A 19,735-nucleotide genomic window follows, 5' to 3' on the forward strand; every position below is an offset into this window, starting at 1 on the left:
GCACCTTTAATGCATTAACTAATGCAACCTTATTGTAAAGCGTTACCCATAATTGCGACATTAAACCTGGCAACTGCAACTTCATTTCTTGCAATCGCAACTTTATATCTCATAATGTGGCTTCATGTCTCGCCATTCAGCATTATATCTCACTGTCACAATTTTTGTCTCACAGTTTCTCAAATGCAAGCAACTTCTTTCTTGTAAATGTGACATTATATATTGTTTATTACCAGAATTATCTTTTTAAAAAAGTGTTTCATGCTGTAGATATTAATCTACTGCAATTAAATGTAGTTTTAACGTTTGTATTAAAATGATCAGTTGAGCATGAGTTGAACTTGTGACCTCTTGCACTTAAGGCAAGGAATATTTCTTACATCAGCTCCTGCTCAGGTGGAGCACGACCTCCCCTGAGACAGAAATCCAAGAATCGCCCTTTTCTGCACCGTCAGAATGTAGGAGGCTGGGAAAACAATGTATCGTACAATCAGGTGAAGGTATTTCCTAAGCTGCTAGATTTATGTTTCTCCCCTAGGCACATGAGCGCTTCACTGATGGTGGCCTCATTCAGGTTGTTGATCTATGTTGCACTCTCTTTTTCTCTTCACTTTTTGAGGATTGTCTCGGGGGCAGGCCCCTCCCGAGCCTGGGGCCACACCACCTCCAATGGGCTTGGTCTTGCCTCCACCTTCCTCGTATCCGTATGTGTGTGCGCGCAAGTTGGCTGCCGTGACACTGTGAGACTTGTTCTGGGGTGCCTGACATGCCGACAAACAATCAGAGTGAAACATACACAAACACATGTATGCACGCACCTCTCCCAACCCTCCTGCTGCTCTAAACTTCCACACGCAACTTCAAAATGGGATGTTTGAGTCATTCCTGCGGCAAAATCCAGCTTTTTGGAACATGATCTTGACCACCTTAGGATAGTAGCTGGTTTTTAGCAAGTCTCTAGGCTAGTAGACCATCGTAGATCAGCAACAAACCCGACACCAGTTGTTCATACCGAGTTAAGGTGGTTGATCTGGTTTTGAGAACACTGTGGGTGCTCAACCAGCTAAAAAACATTTTAGGCCAGCTAGAAACTAGTTACCATGTTCCAAAACCCAGATACCAGCTTAAACTAGATTTTCTGTCAGGGGTGAGATACCAGGAGTAATCTCAGCTTGGAAGCAGCCAACTACGCACTTACAGATATGTGCAAAAGCCTGATGTAAACATACAAACACACCTTTCAAACACATGGGATTCTGCCCATGTTGTAACCTTCACGTACACGTCTTCATCTCTCATCACAAAACATTGTCAGCATTCAGCAAAAATGACGGCAGCCCATCAGCAAAGACACACTCTTGTCTTCTTCTCTGTTGAACACCATGCTGATCCACTACTTTAAACAAAATTTGTACTTACTGCTTTGAACGTGCACTGTACTGGTGCCGTTTTCCTTCCCCAGAGTATTCTCTGCCACACATGTGTAATTCCCAGAATCCTCCAGCTTTGCACTGCCGATCTGAACTTTGGAGTTTTTCCTTCAAGAAGAAGACACACAGGAAAGAGTCAAGGATTCCACTATACACATGGAAGAGGGAAAAACTCTCCAGAAAAAAACCTCAGTATAAATTAAGTTCTATAAACAGAGATGGAAGAGAGCCAATATGAAACTCTGAGAATCCCAGTGTTCTGGTTTGTTATAAGGGAGCTTCACATTGGTGTAGCACAGCCACAGGTGGTTCTTTTTTTTTTGTTCTTTTTTTGTGTGAAAACATGAGCAATGAATCAATGAAGTTAAACAAAATCTCCTTTACCCATTAATCATTTATTTATGATGTCTGTTCTGTAGATCATTTCAAGCCAATCACATACAGTGCCAATATCTCTCTGAAATCATTTACTCACTTTCATGTCATTCAAAACCTTTATATTTTTTATGTAACCCAAAAAGTAGGCATTTTTGAAGAATCTTCGCACAACTCTATCATATTCATATTATATAACAGAGCTGTCCAATCCTTTTCCTGGAGATCTACCTTCCTGCAAAGTTCAGCTCCAACCCTGATCAAATACAACTGAAGCAGCTAATTAAAGGAGAACTCCGGTCAATTTTAACATTGAGCTCATTTTTTTGTAAATTTGGAGTACTGTCAGTACAGAGAACAACGGCAAAAATCGGTGTTGCCTACACCTTGTTATCCTCTTTTTAAAATTTGCACCCTGTTGACTTCAATGGGGCAAGTTTTAAACCTGCTTTTAGCCTCTTAACATCCTTGATGTGTCATTACAAGTGCACAGCCAATGTGAGTGATTCCTTCAGAGTGAACACAGGTGAGTCTGACTGCAGTAGATGTGAAAGATATGAATAAAAGTGATGTTATTTCAGCCAGCGCACATACCTGTAAATATCATTTTTATTCATATCTTTCACATCTACTGCAGTCAGATTCACTCGTGTTCACTCCGAAGGAATCACTCACATGACCTGTGCACTTGTAATGACACATCAAGGATGTTAAGAGGCTAAAAGCAGGTTTAAAACTTGCCCCATTGAAGTCAACAGGGTGCAAATTTTAAAAAGAGGATAACACGGTGTAGGCAACACCGATTTTTGTCGTTGTTCTCTGTACTGACAGCACTCCAAATGTACAAAAAAATGAGATCAATGTTAAAATTGACCGGAGTTCTCCTTTAAGATCCTCATCTGGCCTGAATCCGAAATCGCCCCCTAAACCCTCATTAACTATTCCCTACGTTAGTCCACTAATACTGTTCATTTGAAGGAGTGAATGACAAGGAGTGAGTGAATTCGGACAGCCGTTGAGCGTACATCGTTTGTACACTCGTTATTGCAGCGCAATGAGGGATTGAATAAGTACACTCAATAACGTCCACTATGGTTTCGGACACCACTACAAATGGCTGTCCCCTCAAATAACGCCCTATTTGAGGGTATAGGGGGCGATTTCAGATTCAGCCCTGGACTCTACAGGCAGGTAAATCTCCAGGAAAAAGATAGGGCACAAAACTGGATTGGAAGAAGGAACAAGGATTGGGACAAAAAGCACCATAAAGGATCATAAATGTGTACTCCATATTAATTGTGTGATATTATCCATGTCTTTAGAAGTTATACAAAAGCATTGCGTGAGGGACAGACAAACATTGAAGTCACAAAGATATAAAGTCTACTTTGAAAAATGAAAAATGTCTACTTTTTTGTTAAATAAATTATACGTATGTATTATTATTATTATTATTATATATATATTTTTTGATCATTATGATTTATTTGTATTTGTGAATTTTTTTGTGCCATTATATCATTTTGGAATGATATGAGCTTAAGTAATTAAATAATAATAAAGAAAGAATTCCCTGCTGGGGTGGCTTCCAGGTTTTAGAGAGGTTTTGGATCCTCAGGCTGGGAGACTAGCTTGCCCATAAGACGAGACACGACCAACTTAACTAGCTCAGATCATTTTAAACTAATAATGTTGTTTTCAGAAGAGTTTTAATTTCTTGTGAACCATTTATTTAATTGCGATATTAACAATTTAATAGACAAAAATGCTGAAAAACTTCACTTTAATTGCAATAGCACAGGCAGTCTCTAGTACACTGCCCAAAGTAAGCTCTTGTCTCATCATGAAAAGGTCACAATCCAGTCTGAGAACTTCTGATATACGTCTAGAACTGGAGGTTGGCTTCTGCAGGTGTGGGCTAGTGGACATGCTGACTCACTTGCCGTTCTTTATTCTGATCTCTTTGCTCTTCTTCAGTTCAGCGCCATCTTTGTACCACTTATACTCCGGGGTGGGGTTTCCGGAGGCCTCACACTTCACAGTCAGCTTGCTTCCTTCGTCCACCAACATAGGATTCATCATACGCTTCAGTGTAGGAGCAGCAGCTGAACAATAGAAAGAAAGAATATAGTGTTACAGTACTTTCTTATTTATAACACCAATGGGGTTGATGCAGTGATGGAGCAGAAAAGAAAGGGAGGGACGCAGAGAGAGAAAAATACAGAAAAGTCTCTTAGCTGGCCAGATGATGTCACCAGAGACACTGGCAGTGTGAGGCAGTCCAGCACTGAGCTCTCTGTGCTCTCAGAGATCAATGCAGCACAATTACAACACTCACAACCACGCATTTTGAGCTGCTCTTCGCTTCCATAAACTCGAAAACATATGTGAACATGCTAAAACAACAACAATGTGATTCAAGTTTTGGTGAGTAGCTAACTATGTCTGCGACACTACTAACTCAACTTTAATTTCTATGTTTTCAACTCAGTTACATAAAAATAGTGTGTATTCTAGTTTATAGCTGTTTATTAGCTTGATCATGCATTGTTTTATGCCAAAACATTGCTCTGATTAAAAATAATTAAGTAGCTTAAGTTAGCTTTGTTTTTAGCATAGCTAATCAACAGTATTTTACTCACGAACCCTAAACTTATGATTTGGTGACTTTATCTTATCAACAAAATTCATCCAATTCCAGACATAATCCCAAGAAGTCAATGATCTTCAATAAAAGCTGTGTAAAAAAGCATGTGGAACACTAATGTTTGAGAAGAAATTGGAATTAAGCTGAGAGACTTAGCTTGTCTTTTACACGTCTTTTGAAATTATGCAACAAGCCACTGATGACAGCTCCTTCACAAATCCTAAAGATACACTCAATCTCAGACAACAGTCAAAACACCAATGAAACGGAGGACAACAGCACTGAGAGGAGATGAAGTTGCTACATGTGGGCCGCCACATGCCCAGACGCTGCCATGCATAGTCACTCGGGAAATGCATTATGGGATTAATGCAGTCTCAGACAGCAATCATGCGGCTTCAAAGAGTTGCGGTTCCACAACCGAAGGGCAGAACTGGGCGATGCTCTTTGGCTGTGCCCTACTGTCCTGGATGAGAGAAGGGCGCATGCTGCCCCAAGGCTGGGGCAGGAGTCTGTGTTTCTCTCTGGGACTCCCCAAAGTGAATCCATATAGGCAAATACACTTTTACAACGGCTGCCTCTTCATTACTTGACAACGCACGCGATCAATGCCTAAAGTCTTCAGATATTATTGCAAAAGATGGCAAGCATAAAAAAATAAACAGATGAGAATACACAAGCATTAACATCAATTACAATCTTGCCAGAGGTTTCTAAAATAATCAGCAGTCATCCTAATTTTGGAACAACTGTCCCAATTCCCCGTCCCAGTAAAGGCAGATGTTTTATCCGAACGTCTGCTTTCATGTCTGAACGGTGCAGTCTGTTCTGATGTTGCGTACCTCAAAGTAACATGACAGTCTCTGGCACAATGTTTGGATTGTACTGTCAGTCGAATAACGTCTCAGGTTTCCCATGACAGCCTCTGGTGATGTGCATTCTCTCAGAAAAAACACCAAGTGTCCGATGTAGTTCTGCTCCACACCATTTAATGCTCACTGCTGTGGTTACCCATTAGAGGCCAATAGACCGATGGGATACAGTGCACCAGTAACGCAATTCTTTAGACAAATATTTAAACACACTCCCTGTATATTTGTGCTGGAAGCCATACTGATTTAATCACCTGAAAACCCCTTGAATGCAATAAGCACAGTTTTCATTTAATTAAACAGAAAAGTTTAAGATGTTTAATAAAGAAACAAACATCAACACTGGCTCAGAAAAAAACGTCGAAGGAATTTGATTTTATGAAACCCAACACAAAGTCACGTGAAAAACAACCTGAAAACTTTGCTGTCTGAGCCTTTATTTGACCCAACCTGATTTTATCAACCACCTCGAAGCTGGATGAGTAAGCAACGGTCTGTTCTTTTCTTTTTTTCATTGGTAAATTGTGGCTTTTTCTCATCCCAAACTCAGGGCACCTGCATCATTACTCAGCATGCCTTTGGAGTGACTGTGTTGTGCAACACATCCTATGATGAACATATGCTGAATAAGTGTGTGTCTTGCATTACATGCTACCCAACATCTGTCACTGAGACTTTTTAAGTGTGAGCGACAGACGCATACTGGCTAAGTAGGGTGCATTGGGGTCGAATTGGGGATCAATAAGGTTGCGTTTAAGGATATGACATGTATGTGAGGGTTCTATGGAGAATGACTAACATGAGGCATCTTGTTCCGAGTTGCTTTTGTACATGCAGGGTGATACTTGCCCGTCTTCAGATAAGAAGGGTGGGGTGTCTGATTTGTACGTTCAATGTTTTCCCGACTCCAGAGTAATACTCAGAGCTTTATGTAGTCATACTCCATGACAGAGTCATTCTAGACTATTCAAACTCATAAAGAAGATCAAACAGAAGTGTGTGGTTTATTAAACTACGTGCTGAAAACTGTCAAATCACACTTAAATGGCAAGCCATAACAAATGCCACATGTGCACGAGATATATCACGCATAATCATGTCTCAATTTAAGGAAGAATAAAGCACTACACAGACTAAATAATCACCAACAGAGAAGGAGAACCATTTTTCTTAGAGTTTATTGCTCATTTAACAGCAACGCGGCTTCTGCTACTGTGGCGGGAATGTTTGTTTGCGCATCCTGAGCATGTAGATTATTTCTCCATACCACCCCTCAGGTAGCGTATTTCATCAGCGCTTTAACACAACTGTCACACTTTTATTAGACACATGACACGATCTCGGTGGCCCTGCCTGTAATTCAGAAACGGCTTGGAAATACATAACCTGAGGGATAGTGCCAAAGCTCAGTTTAAGCTGCCTGGAATCATTCTGCAGTCAGGAGAACGGGAAGGATTATGAAAAAAAAGGTATAACCATACAATCTTTGCTATCTAGCCATGGCACAAATCGCAGTTCTTTCACCTTCCCGCTGTTTCCAAGGAGCCGAACGTTTATTTTCACTTTCGTGTTATGACACATATCTTGTTTGGATACATAGTTTAAGTATTCCAAGAAAATTCCTCACGCAATAGCTGTCAGAGTAAGGTGCAGAATCGTGCTGGAGGTGTATGGTTTACACACGGGTGTGTGGCATGTGTGTGTTCTTGAAGATCTCAGTTTGTGTCTACGGCTGTTGTGTTCCTGTTGAGAGTGACAACACAAAATAATTCACTGGATTTTTGCCAAGTCGCCATGAAATCAAAATTTTTTTGACGTTTTTTGGTTTTTAGTAGGAATATGTTAGCCTTACTGTTATTTAAAAGAAAGTGTGCTCCAAAACAATGACAAAATTAATATCTAGAAGACATAAGCATTCAAAAAATCATCAGATTTTCTCTCCAATCAAATGCTCTCTAGAATCAGAAGCGCCCCGCCCCCCTACATTATAAATGGACGCTGAAGCTGAGGCTAAAATCGTCAAATCAATATTTTCTACATGATGAATGGCACATAGTGCACTATATAGGGGATAGGGAACGATTCAGACAGTGTAATATGCTTTCCATTGGAAAAATTAAGTGTGGTTTCACGTTAGTGTCACGCGAACCGCCGCAACGCGCACACAGTCTGCTCCGGGCAAGAGATACAATATTAGAGAGTTGACGCAGACCACAAAACAAATTGGACCCATTTGAATTCTGCACAGAATGTTATATTTTAAAGCAATAAGGGAGGATATCAGGAGGAGAAACAGTTAGATATTAGTGGGCTTTACTGAGTTCATCTCAACGGCTTTGGTCGAGCTGTGATATAAACTAAACGTTATTGGCTTTTTTTTTTCTTTTTTTTTAAAGGGGAAGGAGCTGATTTCCACCCCCGTAAGCACGATTTCAGTGCGACAACACCCCAAAAACGAATTTAGTGAAGAATTCAGCCGGCTGATGGAAAAAATTGCATTGGGTTATTTGTGGGCTATTTTTGACAGGCCGTTGGGTTACTTTTGTTGCACAGACCTGGCAACCCTGCTTCACAGGGACTTTATTTTAGCATTATTTTAGGGTCCTGCTGCAGCAGGTTTAATAAGACTTCTCTTTATTGCAATTGATTTGATTTTTGTAAAATAACAATTCCATTTCACTGTATTCTATTGAAACTTGTTACTGCCACAAAATAAAAAATAGGCCTAAAAGATAAATGCAACTCTTTATCTCACAATTCTGACTTTATTCTCACAATTGAAAGATACAAACTTGCAATTGTGAGTTATGATGTCAGAATTGCGAGATATAAACTTGCGATTCTGACTTTTTTCTCACAATTGCAAGTTTATATCTTGCAATTCTGACTTCTTTTGTCAGAATTCTGAGATATACACGTAATTACGAGTTATAAAGTCCAATTCTGAGGAAAGAGACTTCTCACAATTCTGACTTTATAAATCGCAATTGCGTGTTTATATCACAAAATTCTGAGAAAAAAGTTTTATTTAGCAAGCTTCCATAGTATTCATACCAATTATACCGAAGTTTGAAATTATATAATCAAGTGTACAGTTTTCTCTCTTTCTAAGTTTTTAGGCAAAGTGAGTAAATGAAACAACATTTGAAGTAGAGTTGCAACCTCAGCTGCAATTAAGCAAACATGTGCTTGGCATGGCAAGTAGTTACATAAAACCTGGTTCATCAAGAAATATTTCACAACGGGGCAAAAATGCAAATATGCTTGTGCAATGGAATTTGCCTTTGATGTAACAATGCAAAATTAAAATGCTAGCATAGGCTACTGAATAAGTATTCTGGGGGGAATTGACTAAGAAGGAACTGTCAGTTGTTTGAGTACCTAATTCAGTCCTATGTAAATATTTTATGCAAAAATGTTGTGGTGAACATATACTGCATGACAGCACACTACCTCAATCTGTCATATTTTATTAGGACTGTATAGCATTCCTCCACCACTGTGATCAACACTGAATATATGTGCTTTGAAATGTAGACAGCGCAATTGTGTCTACATACTTTATATAATGCTCTTCTCCATCACTGTGAAAAAAATCAACTGAAACAATATAATAAAATTTCATTTATTGTATGCTTTCTGCGGGTGGTAATAGTGTGACATTTATTGCACCAATCAAATAGTGCTTTATATACAGAGTTTTACATTAAAAAGGCAAAATTAAATAAAAAAAAATGCCATGTTTCTGCTGAAATGACAATTACTAAATTGAATTACGTGAAATATTAGATTTCACGTGGTTAGTGGTTTTTGGACTGAAATACCACACAAAAAAGGATGAAATAATTTCATAAATTCGCCCCTCATTTGCGATTTGAAAAAAAAAAAAAAAAAATCTAAAACATTTTTTACAGAAGGCTTACTTTACAACTTAAAGAAGGAATTCCTTTTGTGCCAAACATGATCCTGAAACACTTCCGTCATCCATTCTGGAAATGGAAACACTTCTGCATGCAAAAAAATGGTACAAAAATAAACAAATGCAAAACATTCTGTCATGAGGATATACCCTCCTAACTCCAGTATATTTCTTCACATGGGGATATACCTTTTGAACAAGTAGCATGTTTCAGCTCTCAGTCTCACCCACACACAATTCACACGTATGCATTTTTACTGAATGCAAAGCCTGTTTTAGAGGAACAGTAAATATCTATAGCCTGAGGAGATGCCATGCTATCTCTCACGACTTCGAGCTTTGCGATTCAACCGTCATGAAGAGCCACGGCAAATGCGCCACTCGCGTGATGCCAATCAGATACGATTCCACACTCTGCTATAATATCCAAAATAGGTATGATATGTAAATATATGATTCATCACATAAAAAACCCTTACTAGTTTCCTCTTCCTTATTCGAACACTTATTAATATAAACAAGATAAGTACAGCTTGAAAATTATCACAGAAAATCTAAAGAGACCATCAAAATCTGAGAGGCAAATGTGAACATTCAAGTCTCAGCAGTTCCTATCTAGCCACAGTTATTCAACAGACTAAATAAAACCCAACCAATTTGTAGAGTACATGATCACAAAACTGAGCAGAATATCTGTATCAACTTATCCAGGAACAGTGAACAATTTCCAGATATTCTTGTGTATAAACTAAAATGTGGTTTATCACTCAGAGAGAAACGATTCAGTTAGACACAATGATAGAAAGCCATATGCATGTGTGGTCTTGGCAATCAGTTTCGTAGTGCGTATGCCAAATATAGCCACATGTTAACACAATCAATCACTTCAAAAATGTGTATATAGTTTAAAATCCTTTTGCTTGTTTTTTTTTTTTTAAATAGATCACAGAGGAAAGCACGCCATTTCTCAGAATTATCAACTGCGTATTCTCTGATTCAGTAAGTACTTTGTTAAGTCAGTCATGAATCCCGCTATGCTTTCATGTCATTTCTGAGCTGAACTGAGCTAAATCAGGACCCGGATAAATTTAGCAAGAAGGTGTAGAGTAAACCAAACCATAAAAACACAACTACACACAGGGTTAACACAAATGTCTTTTCTCTCAGGAGGCACAGTGTAAAACTTCTCCTGGGCACTCTTTTTTTTAATTCACAGCTGTGCTTTGTTTCCGTAGACACAGCACAGGTGATTAGTATCGCTCTAAGACACTGTTCTTTTGTACCACGACACACACTTTGACGTACTGTATATCTACGACCACAGACAGGAGAAGAAAAAAAACCACCATCTATACAATGTTATGTCTTACACAACCACAAGCACACTGTTAAATTACATCTGTGTTAGTATTGGGAGGTCAAGTGTGTCAAACGTCAAGAATTAGGACCACATAAAAGCTGGGAAACACAATAGGCTACTCTCTCTTTCAGAGTTCCCCTTAAATCAAGCCTCGGGGCACACAGGGTACAGAACACCATCCTGAAGGGATCAGATACTGAAAGACTTTTACATGTCTGTAAATGAATGAAAGGTGGGGGGGAAGTTGTGGGAGAGAGAAAGACAGCACAATACTAAGCCTCCTTGTCCTCACCCGCTAATGTAATTGAAGAGTTTAATATCAAGGTGATTCTACCAAGCACTCAAAATAACTCGGAAGGGACCTGCCATTTGGACTGTAGCAGCTCCTCAACTCAATGTGACGTAGTAGTTGTTCTTGTGAGTATAATATGCACTATTCTAGTGGTATAGCTTTTGATTAGCGTACAAGGGAACCCAGGTTCAAATCCCAGCCTAATATACAATCTATTTTTTAATATACTAAACAAAATTCTAATTAAACTGAAAGCCAGAGTGAATGCACATTGGTTGGATGGGAAATATCAGCTTTGACCATATCTAATACCTCCTGTTGTACTGCCCTGCTAAATAGTACAGTGTGTGTTTCAAGGTATGAAAATGATGTCAGAATTTTGAGGTTTAGAGTAAATTATAATGGACTTAAATTTAGACATGTGAATGGGTGACTTCTGGCACAGTGTTTTAAACGGTAACCCTTTATTTTGATAGTCCCTTTTGAACATTCTGATGACAATAAGTAACTTTGCAACTACGTGTCAACTAACTCTCATTAGACTATTGGTAGACTGTCTGCTTAATATCTGCTAACTCTTTATTGTGACGGTCCTCCAACAGACATTCTACTGAATATAAGTGACTTTACAACTACATGTCTACTTATTCTAACCCCAACCCTACCAGTCTACTAATACTCTACACTCTAATGAGAGTTAGTAGACATGTAGGTGCAACGTTACTTATAGTCATCAGAATGTGTTAAAGGGACCAACAAAATAAAGTGAAACCTTTTAAACAAACACTTTTTCTGAATTGCACTCAATTGCACTTGACTAAAAACTATAAGACATGTGCCACTTTGAATGGGCATAATGTTTCTGGGAACCGGGGAAAGACGGGAGTCTTCTATGAGAAGTGTGAATCATCCCATCATAAACTAGCATAGTGGGGTATGTGACCAGGCAATAAGGGATTTGCCTCTCTCCTGCTGAGTCTCCCTCCTCGACCTCAGGGTCAGACTGCAGTGACAAGCCGTGACTTGCAGCAGTGCAGAGTGAAAGAGAAGGAGCTCAAACTCTTATGTTTGAGCTCCTTCGAAAAGGTTCTACATTTGAACCTTTCTGACGTTTGAAAGGTTTCACAGCAACGACCATCTCCCTGAAGTGCAATCTAATGGAGAAAATGTGTGGCAGCCACTTTCAGAAGTGCAGAGACTCAGCACCAGTGCAGAAATAAGAACAAGCCCTTTACAAGTACTTGAGGAACGAAAGTCTATGATAGGCAGCCCACAATTTAGCTGAATCTCGGTAACAATGCAACTCATTAGGCGACAAAAAGACGAAACCAGGTGAGTGGTGTAGGTGAGAGTGCTGGGAAAAGCCGCCACCACTCGTGACATAGAAAAACTAGAGTAGGAGTTTATCAACCACGCTAAACTGAATGGGGATCTGGCTTGCACGCAAAACACACATTAATCCAACAATTGCACACTTATGCCACAAAGGCTAGATATGCTGCTACACGTTGACTGCTTTAAGATGTCCACCTGTGTGACAAGCATATGCAGCAAGCTTTGACAAAACAAGGTAAGAGATACTTTCACATGTCTCACACCCCAGAACCCCCTTCTGCCACATGCACTCATACCTTGTGTATGCTTTCTATTTACCTTGTGATGGATCTTTGCTCTGCTTTCGTCCTTTCTTTCCTCCCTTTTTTTTCCCTTCCTTCTTCTTACCTTCTGACATTGTGTCAGTACCAAAACAAGAGAGAAAAATGTAAATCCACAATGGAAAGGAAATACAAATAGTCCTATGGGGAGTGTGACTGGCGCACTTGAAACTCTGAACTTGTCAGAGCGTTTGGGCTCCTATATACACTCACTCACTCTCTCACATCACAAATAGAGGGAAAGACAGTAGAAAAGAGAGAGAGGGAGAGAGAGGGAGAGAGAGAGAGAAGGGGAGGGGAAGAAAGGGAGGGAGGGAGCAAAGGGAGGCATTTCCCTTTGCTGTCAAGCAATTAACTGTTCCCTGCCTGGATCTTTCAGATCTTTCAATGTCTTCCAGGCCCTGAAGCTGGTGCTTGGAGAAACCACATTGATCAAGCCTTCTCAGCTCACATGCACCTCGTGGCCCTGTCCTTTTCCACCTCTCTTCCCGAGTCTCAGGGCAGCAGGAGAGCAGATTGCCGTATCCACACCTCAGCGGATCTGTAAAGATGACCCCTGGCTGATCTCTCCACCACACACTGCTCTAGCACCCGCAGATATATACAAAAAGAGTTCATCCAGTCAAAAGCATTCAGTGACACCGCAACAAAAAAGGTCGAAATTCCAAAATTCCACTATTTTAGATTTCGCCGTTTTATTAAAATAATGCATGTATGACAGTATGACACAAAACAATCCTACTGTTGTCTCTCTCTTTCCGTTTATAGCCTACAATGTCCCTCTCTACCTCTCCTGCTCTCTCTCTCTCTCTCTCTCTCTCTCTCTCTCTCTCTCTCTCTCTCTCTCTCTCTCTCTTTCTCTCTCTCTCTGCTTTGCTCCAAGTTTCCCATCCTCTACTGTAAACGAGTCACAACACGTTCCTGATAATGTCTCTCCCAGCTAGAGTGTCGTCAGGAATCCCAGCAGTGATCACGCAACCAGAGTGGGAACCTTGTGAGAGCACAAAAAAAAATAAGCCCACAGTGTTACACCTCCAATACCTGTGCAGCAGGTACAAGAGAGGGAGATATTGAAAGAAAGAAAGAAAGAAAGAAAGAAAGAAAGAAAGAAAGAAAGAAAGAAAGAAAGAAAGAAAGAAAGAAAGAAAGAAAGAAAGAAAGAAATGAAGGAAGGAAGGAAGCGATGGGAACAAGACAAACATACAGACAGATAGATAGATAGAAAAAAGACAAATACAGTAAGGTTAGGAGAAAGACAGGAAAGAAGGAAGAAAGAAAATATAGAAAACAGGAAGAAGACAAACAGACAGAGAGGAAGGAAGGGAAAAAACTAAAAGTTTAAGAAAAAAGAAAAGAAGGAAGGAAGGAAGGAAGGAAGGAAGGAAGGAAGGAAGGAAGGATGCAAGTGACAGGAAATGACAGGAACAAGACAAACATACAGACAGACAGATAGATGGGAAAGAAGACAAATACAGTAAAGTTAGGAAGAGACAGGAAAGAAGGAAGAAAGGAAAGATAGGAAACAGGAAGAAGACAAACAGACAAACAGATTTAAGAAGGAAGGAAGGAAGGAAGGAAGGAAGGAAGGAAGGAAGGAAGGAAGGAAGGAAGGAAGGAAGGAAGGAAGGAAGGAAGGAAGGAAGGAAGGAAGCGACAGAAAAAGACGAACAAGACAAACATACAGATGACAGACTGATAGGTAGGAAAGAAGACAAATACAGTAAGGTTAGGAAAAGAGAAAGAGGGGAAGGAAGGAAGGAAGGAAGGAAGGAAGGAAGGAAGGAAGGAAGGAAGGAAGGAAGGAAGGAAGGAAGGAAGGAAGGAAGGAAGGAAGGAAGGAAGGATTGACAGAAAGACAAAGAATGAAAAAGAAGGAAACACAGGAAGAATACAGACAGACAGGAAAAATACAGGAAGGTTAATAAAAAGGAAAGACAGAAAGGAAGAAAGGCAAAAAAGATATGATAGACAGAATAATTAAAGAAATAAGGAAAGACAGGAAGACAGACAGGAAGGTAGAAAGCATCCTTGCTTCCTTTATGAAGATAATGAGTAAAAATAAAAGAAAGAAATGTGCAGAAATCGAAACTACAGTTATGGGAATAAATCTGGTATAAATCTAGAAGTCCCACATGGACCGTTTTAAAGGGTCCATCCAAAAGCTTGGGGCACTGGTTGGCCGGAAGCCAGTCACATGATTCTTGAGATGAAAATATCAGAGGCCATCATACCCCCTCTCCAAAAAATATTACTAGGGAGGAATATAGAGCTAAACAGGAAAAACAGCTGAACTGACGTTTATATGACACCAGCACTGGAATGAAAGATGTTCAAGAGCACTGAACTCTACGATGTGCAGCAAATCAAATACACATCACAGTACAACTCATTCAATTCTCTGTCTTATCCCTAGTGACTAATACTGACAAGTTTCCTATGAATTGTGAGCTTTATAACATACAGGTTATGTCATGTCATGGCCCATGTGGAATGCAATTTTCATATAACAAACAATGACGATACACTTAAAGAATTACTATTTTAGAAGACACATTTTCCACTTCAATCAAAGGGTGAGTGCTAAGCTCAGATAACATTAATGCCAACAGCAACAGTGTTACGGGTTCAAATCCCTGTGATTGCATGTGGTATCGTTGTGCCTCTAAGCAAGGCACCAAAGATTAGATAAGAGACGCAAGATATAGTATCAAAAGTGTCTTTATAAGGGTTTCCTCAAAACATTCTAATCGTGCAAGATGCATCAAGGCAAACATCTATCTGACATGATGTCATTCTGTAAACAAACCTCTCCATATCATTCTGCAAAAAAAGAATCATGTCAACTAAAAACACCCATCAAGGAACCTGCACCTTGATCCCAAAAATAGAGCCATTTCATAATTCCACAGAGCAATGTTTCATCAACATGAAGGAAAGGTAAACAGTTCAGGGTCGTGCTAGCAGAAATAGAAGGATGTGAAGATGGTGATGAGAATGAAATCATGATGGGGGAAGTGGAGGATTACGTCCCATACGAAGTGATTCACAGGACTTGCTGTGGTATCAGGACCTCGCCATGGGGCCTCTCATGACTCTACCCTCATCATAGCCATGTCATCATTCAGCTGATGGGATTGTGTGTGTGTGTGCACAGGGGGGTGGGGGGCGTTAACTGGCATGTTCCAACGCATCTGACCATGCAGTGCAAACCTTCACTTTAGAGAAGATCAAAGGACCACGTTGTAGGCATAAACAGTGTGTGTGTGTGCGTACATGTGTGTGTGCGCATCTGGAAGTGTTTCCCTCACGACAACCTCCTTGTGGTGAGTGAATCTGTCAATGGTAATGACACTGAGCGCGATGTGTGGGTCACCCTCCCTTCGTTGCCAGGCATGATGGGACTTGTCACCCGACCTGCGCTCTCCTCTCTGGCACCTATGTGTGTACATATACATGCAGAAGTGTGAGATATCCGAATACAGGTGCTTTTCTTTCAAAGAGGAACTCCCTTAAAAGATTATTATCCTCCTTGAAATGCAGTAAGGCTCCTGTGTTAGATATGCCCTGACGTACAGCATAAGTGAATACGTTACATTTACTACACAGGTATTAAGCATTTCTGGTGGGTGGGGCTGACATCACGGTATACAATACCACCAGTGCTATGTTGCAATATGCTGTTACCGAACAAAAGGAGGAGAAAGAGAAAAAAAATATTGGGTGTATCAGCCACTTGCTCTGCTTTATTTTTGCTGTGAACCACCCAACTGGCAAGAAACACAAAGCCCTCCAGCTCAAGGTGAAATAAAAGACTGACAAGCATTTGTATGGACGGATTGCTCGCCGTAATGACAGCCATTCAAACAAAAACAATACAGGAGATAGTTCTCAAAAATAGGGGCACTGTCAAGCTTTCCCTGTTCTGTTGTCATTAGCTCTCTTCCCATCCATCTCCCACTCTCTTGGAAATCTCTCAAAGTGTTCCTCTTTTCCTCCATTAAAAAGCATCTGCTGTTTCTCAACTTAGGTTGCCCCAAGGCACTCGCTGCTCTGATCGGGTGGGTGGGGATGCCTGACATTAAGAGTAAATAAAGAGAATGTGGAGCCACCCCCTTAAAAGTCCTTGATTGGATTTTCCTGGATCACTCCCACTCCTGTACCCTCACCAGGCCCCATGCAATTTGCTGCACCCCCCCTTTAACTTCCTCAAAGATCACAGCGGATAAGTGTAGCCCACCTCCCCCTCTACCAGCCTCCCGCAGTACCTGCACACCATCACAAATATATACCGCCCCGAGACACTACTGGCATTTCACAAGCTTGGCGAGTTTATCTTTGGAGACCTAATGGTTTTAAACACCCATCTGGTTGTTTAGATCAGTGTGTTTCTCCTAGGGCATGGTGTGTGTGTGTGTGTGTGTGTGTGTGTGTGGGGAGATGGTGGATCTGAGTGGGAGGTAAAGGGATGCAGATCCCTGCGTTTAACACTCGCCTGTTGACTTGACAGAGGTGAATCAAGTGCACCCGGGGGGTGCAGAGGCACTGCAGAGGCAAGGATAAAGTGGAGAAATCGTAGATGTACTGTCGATTTCGACACATTGCTGCAATGCCCAACAGCTGCGTTAGGTACCATGATGGACGGAACCGTGGGGATTGTCATCCACGATGGGGTGCTGATTCTAAATAAGACATGTACACAATATCATTGGATGCAGATGTGCACAATCAGGCCCAAGTCAGTGCCCTCCCTACATTTTAAAGACAGCTTGAACTAGTCAGTATGTAGATCATCTGTAAACGATTATGGTGCCCAGGCCCGGTGCCTGGGAGCATGGCATGTTTCTAATGCGGAGCTCCTTAAAGGTCGGAAAAGGGTTGAATCTCTAGTCAATCTCTTTGAAGGTAAATCTCATTGAAAAATCACACACATCCGTAATGGTAAAGGAAGGATCTGTGGTTCCAGGTGCCCTTGTCTACGCACAGGCAGAGTGTGGGGTCCAAGACAGGATGTCTTGGGGCACTTACAAAAGCTTGACAAATCAAAGTCAGAAAGACCCTCTTGGACCACTGCAGTGGTCAAATCTCGGGCAGATGAGCCATTGAACTTCTAACCACACAGCCATGTGTGTTGTAGTAAACAACCATCTGTGTTTATGACCACAAGCAATAAGACGTGCGAATGAAAAGGCAGAATGAGTGTGAGTGATTGCAAGCATTGCATGCAACAGAGACTAAAGATTGTTCACAGGCAACCTGCATATGTTTCAGTACAAGTGGTTATGTGCGTAAGCTTTCTGCACTGCGTGTAAGGAAGGTTGACCCGTGTGCATGCGTATACGTTCAGGTGGTTAATGGTGAGATGATGTGAATTCAGCCCTGCACCGTTTCCACTGTGCACAGCTGTCACCATGGAAACCATTCAGAACAAGGGAGGAGATAGAGAGAGAGAGAGACATTGCACCACATGAAAACAGAGACGTCCATGCTGCTTAGTCCGCAGGGAAACACTGCTGCGAGAGAAGCAGGCAACAGTTAGAAAGACGGCAAGAGAGAGAATGCTTCACAGGCAGAGTGAGATTCCAACTGCTCACTTTTTAAGCTCTCAGGTTGTCCCATCACACAGCTGTCAATCAGAGCTGCCACCGTTTAGCCCCGCCCCTACTGTATACCCTGCCTTCCACACACTGCAATGGCAAATCAATCCAGCCAGTGTTTAAATGATTTATGAATGAAAGGATGGCAGAGAGGCTGGCTGGTATGCATCCCCATCAGAGTGTCTCTCTGATGAGTACTCAATGTATCAAAGATTCATTTCACCAGAAAGGACATATAGCGATACGCATAGCAACACGGCAGCCAATAGGGTACAATTTAGCCCTGGCAAGTGCTGTGGGTGCCTTTTCACAGCTTACGCTAACCGAGGTGCATCGGGTCACAGAGGTATTCACGTGTCTGCTAAGAGCTATGACAGTACAAACAAACACAGGTAAAGCCTAATGGAATGAAGTCAAAGGCACGACAACAAGTTGCACATCTTGTTTAAGGTTTACTAACCTAATCCAAGATCCTCATAGATGCACGTCATGATAGTGTGGCTCATCCTCTGTTTGTACCATCATTGTAGATTAGGATCATAATCCTAGACTTTAAGGGTATTTTCAAAATTTAATTTGATGCAATCAAAAACAAGGCTGTGAGGGATGGAGATGTATAGTCTGGCCAAGGTCTATTTCTATCCCTATGGCATTTGCGTAAATATGACACCCTGTATGAAAGAAAAAATGACAAGAAAATATCTATTTCTCCTAGACAATTATAGCCTGGCTAACATCAGACCTAGTCTCATTGAGACGTGGTCTGGGAACCACATGTTCATTTTCTCGTATTTGAGGCGTGGTTTACGAATGCCCAGAGCCGTTTATTGGGTGCTACGAATGTCTATCAAATGCGCCTGTACGTAGCTCATAGCCAATCGTTTCAATTATACCAGATGACGTATGTAGAGCGACAGAAATTCGACGAGGAAGAAGACGATGGGTCAGAGATTTATGTGTACACGATGGCGTTCAGCGACTATTGCCGTTTGTGCAAGACAAACATGAGGGTAGAAGGTATGTATAGATATAAACAAACTGCTTCTGTGTGTCGCATAGACGTCGTCATCGTCTTGCTGCTCCCTCCTCGTTCTGTGATTGGTCCCCTAGCAGGCCGCAAGGCAGCATGGGGAAACCCAGGCTAAGACAATTATGACATCAAATGGAGAATGGCTTCTCTGATTCTTCTCCTGACAACAAGACCATAGTAATCTAACATGCCTCTACTCTAGTTACAGAAGAGATATTACAGAATTATAAAAATTCTCATCATCATGCATGCATTTCTTTCTTCTGCTGAACATAACGAAGTGTAATATTTATGTATGTATTTATTTATTGTTCATTCAGTGGGGTCCAATGTTGTTGTAGACCAACTTTCATTGAATAAAACAGTTCCTTCAAAACATTCTTTGTGTGTTTCACAGAAGAAAGAAAGCCATACAGGTATGGAATGACATGACGATGAGTAAATGATGATAACATTTACTTTTGGGGGTATTTTTAACAGTCCAGTTACATTTTTTTTATCCCTTTAAGAATGTATGAAACTATGCTCTGATTTTTGCCAAAACAGTTGGCATTCAAAAGT

At 40.8% G+C, this 19,735-nt stretch overlaps 1 protein-coding gene across 16 annotated transcripts in view; it reads right to left on the reverse strand.

Moving 5' to 3' along the window:
• The window catches only part of nrg2a (neuregulin 2a), a gene marked incomplete at its 5' end in the record, with an annotated part of 88,754 nt that overhangs the window by 43,273 nt on the left and 25,746 nt on the right, over nt 1–19,735 (reverse strand). For 9 of the 16 annotated variants that reach the window (XM_079847487.1, XM_079847483.1, XM_079847482.1 and 6 more), the window contains 2 exons: nt 1,420–1,538; nt 3,745–3,910. In XM_079847487.1, coding sequence (XP_079703613.1) covers nt 1,420–1,538; nt 3,745–3,910 — 285 coding nt within the window. Of the gene's footprint in view, nt 1–1,419; nt 1,539–3,744; nt 3,911–12,548; nt 12,790–19,735 lie in introns of those variants that run through there. The other 7 variants (XM_079847480.1, XM_079847478.1, XM_079847476.1 and 4 more) reach the window with 4 other exon arrangements.

The sequence above is a fragment of the Squalius cephalus genome (assembly GCF_949319135.1).
Source record: "Squalius cephalus genome assembly, chromosome: 17".
In the NCBI taxonomy this organism is placed as follows: domain Eukaryota; kingdom Metazoa; phylum Chordata; class Actinopteri; order Cypriniformes; family Leuciscidae; genus Squalius; species Squalius cephalus.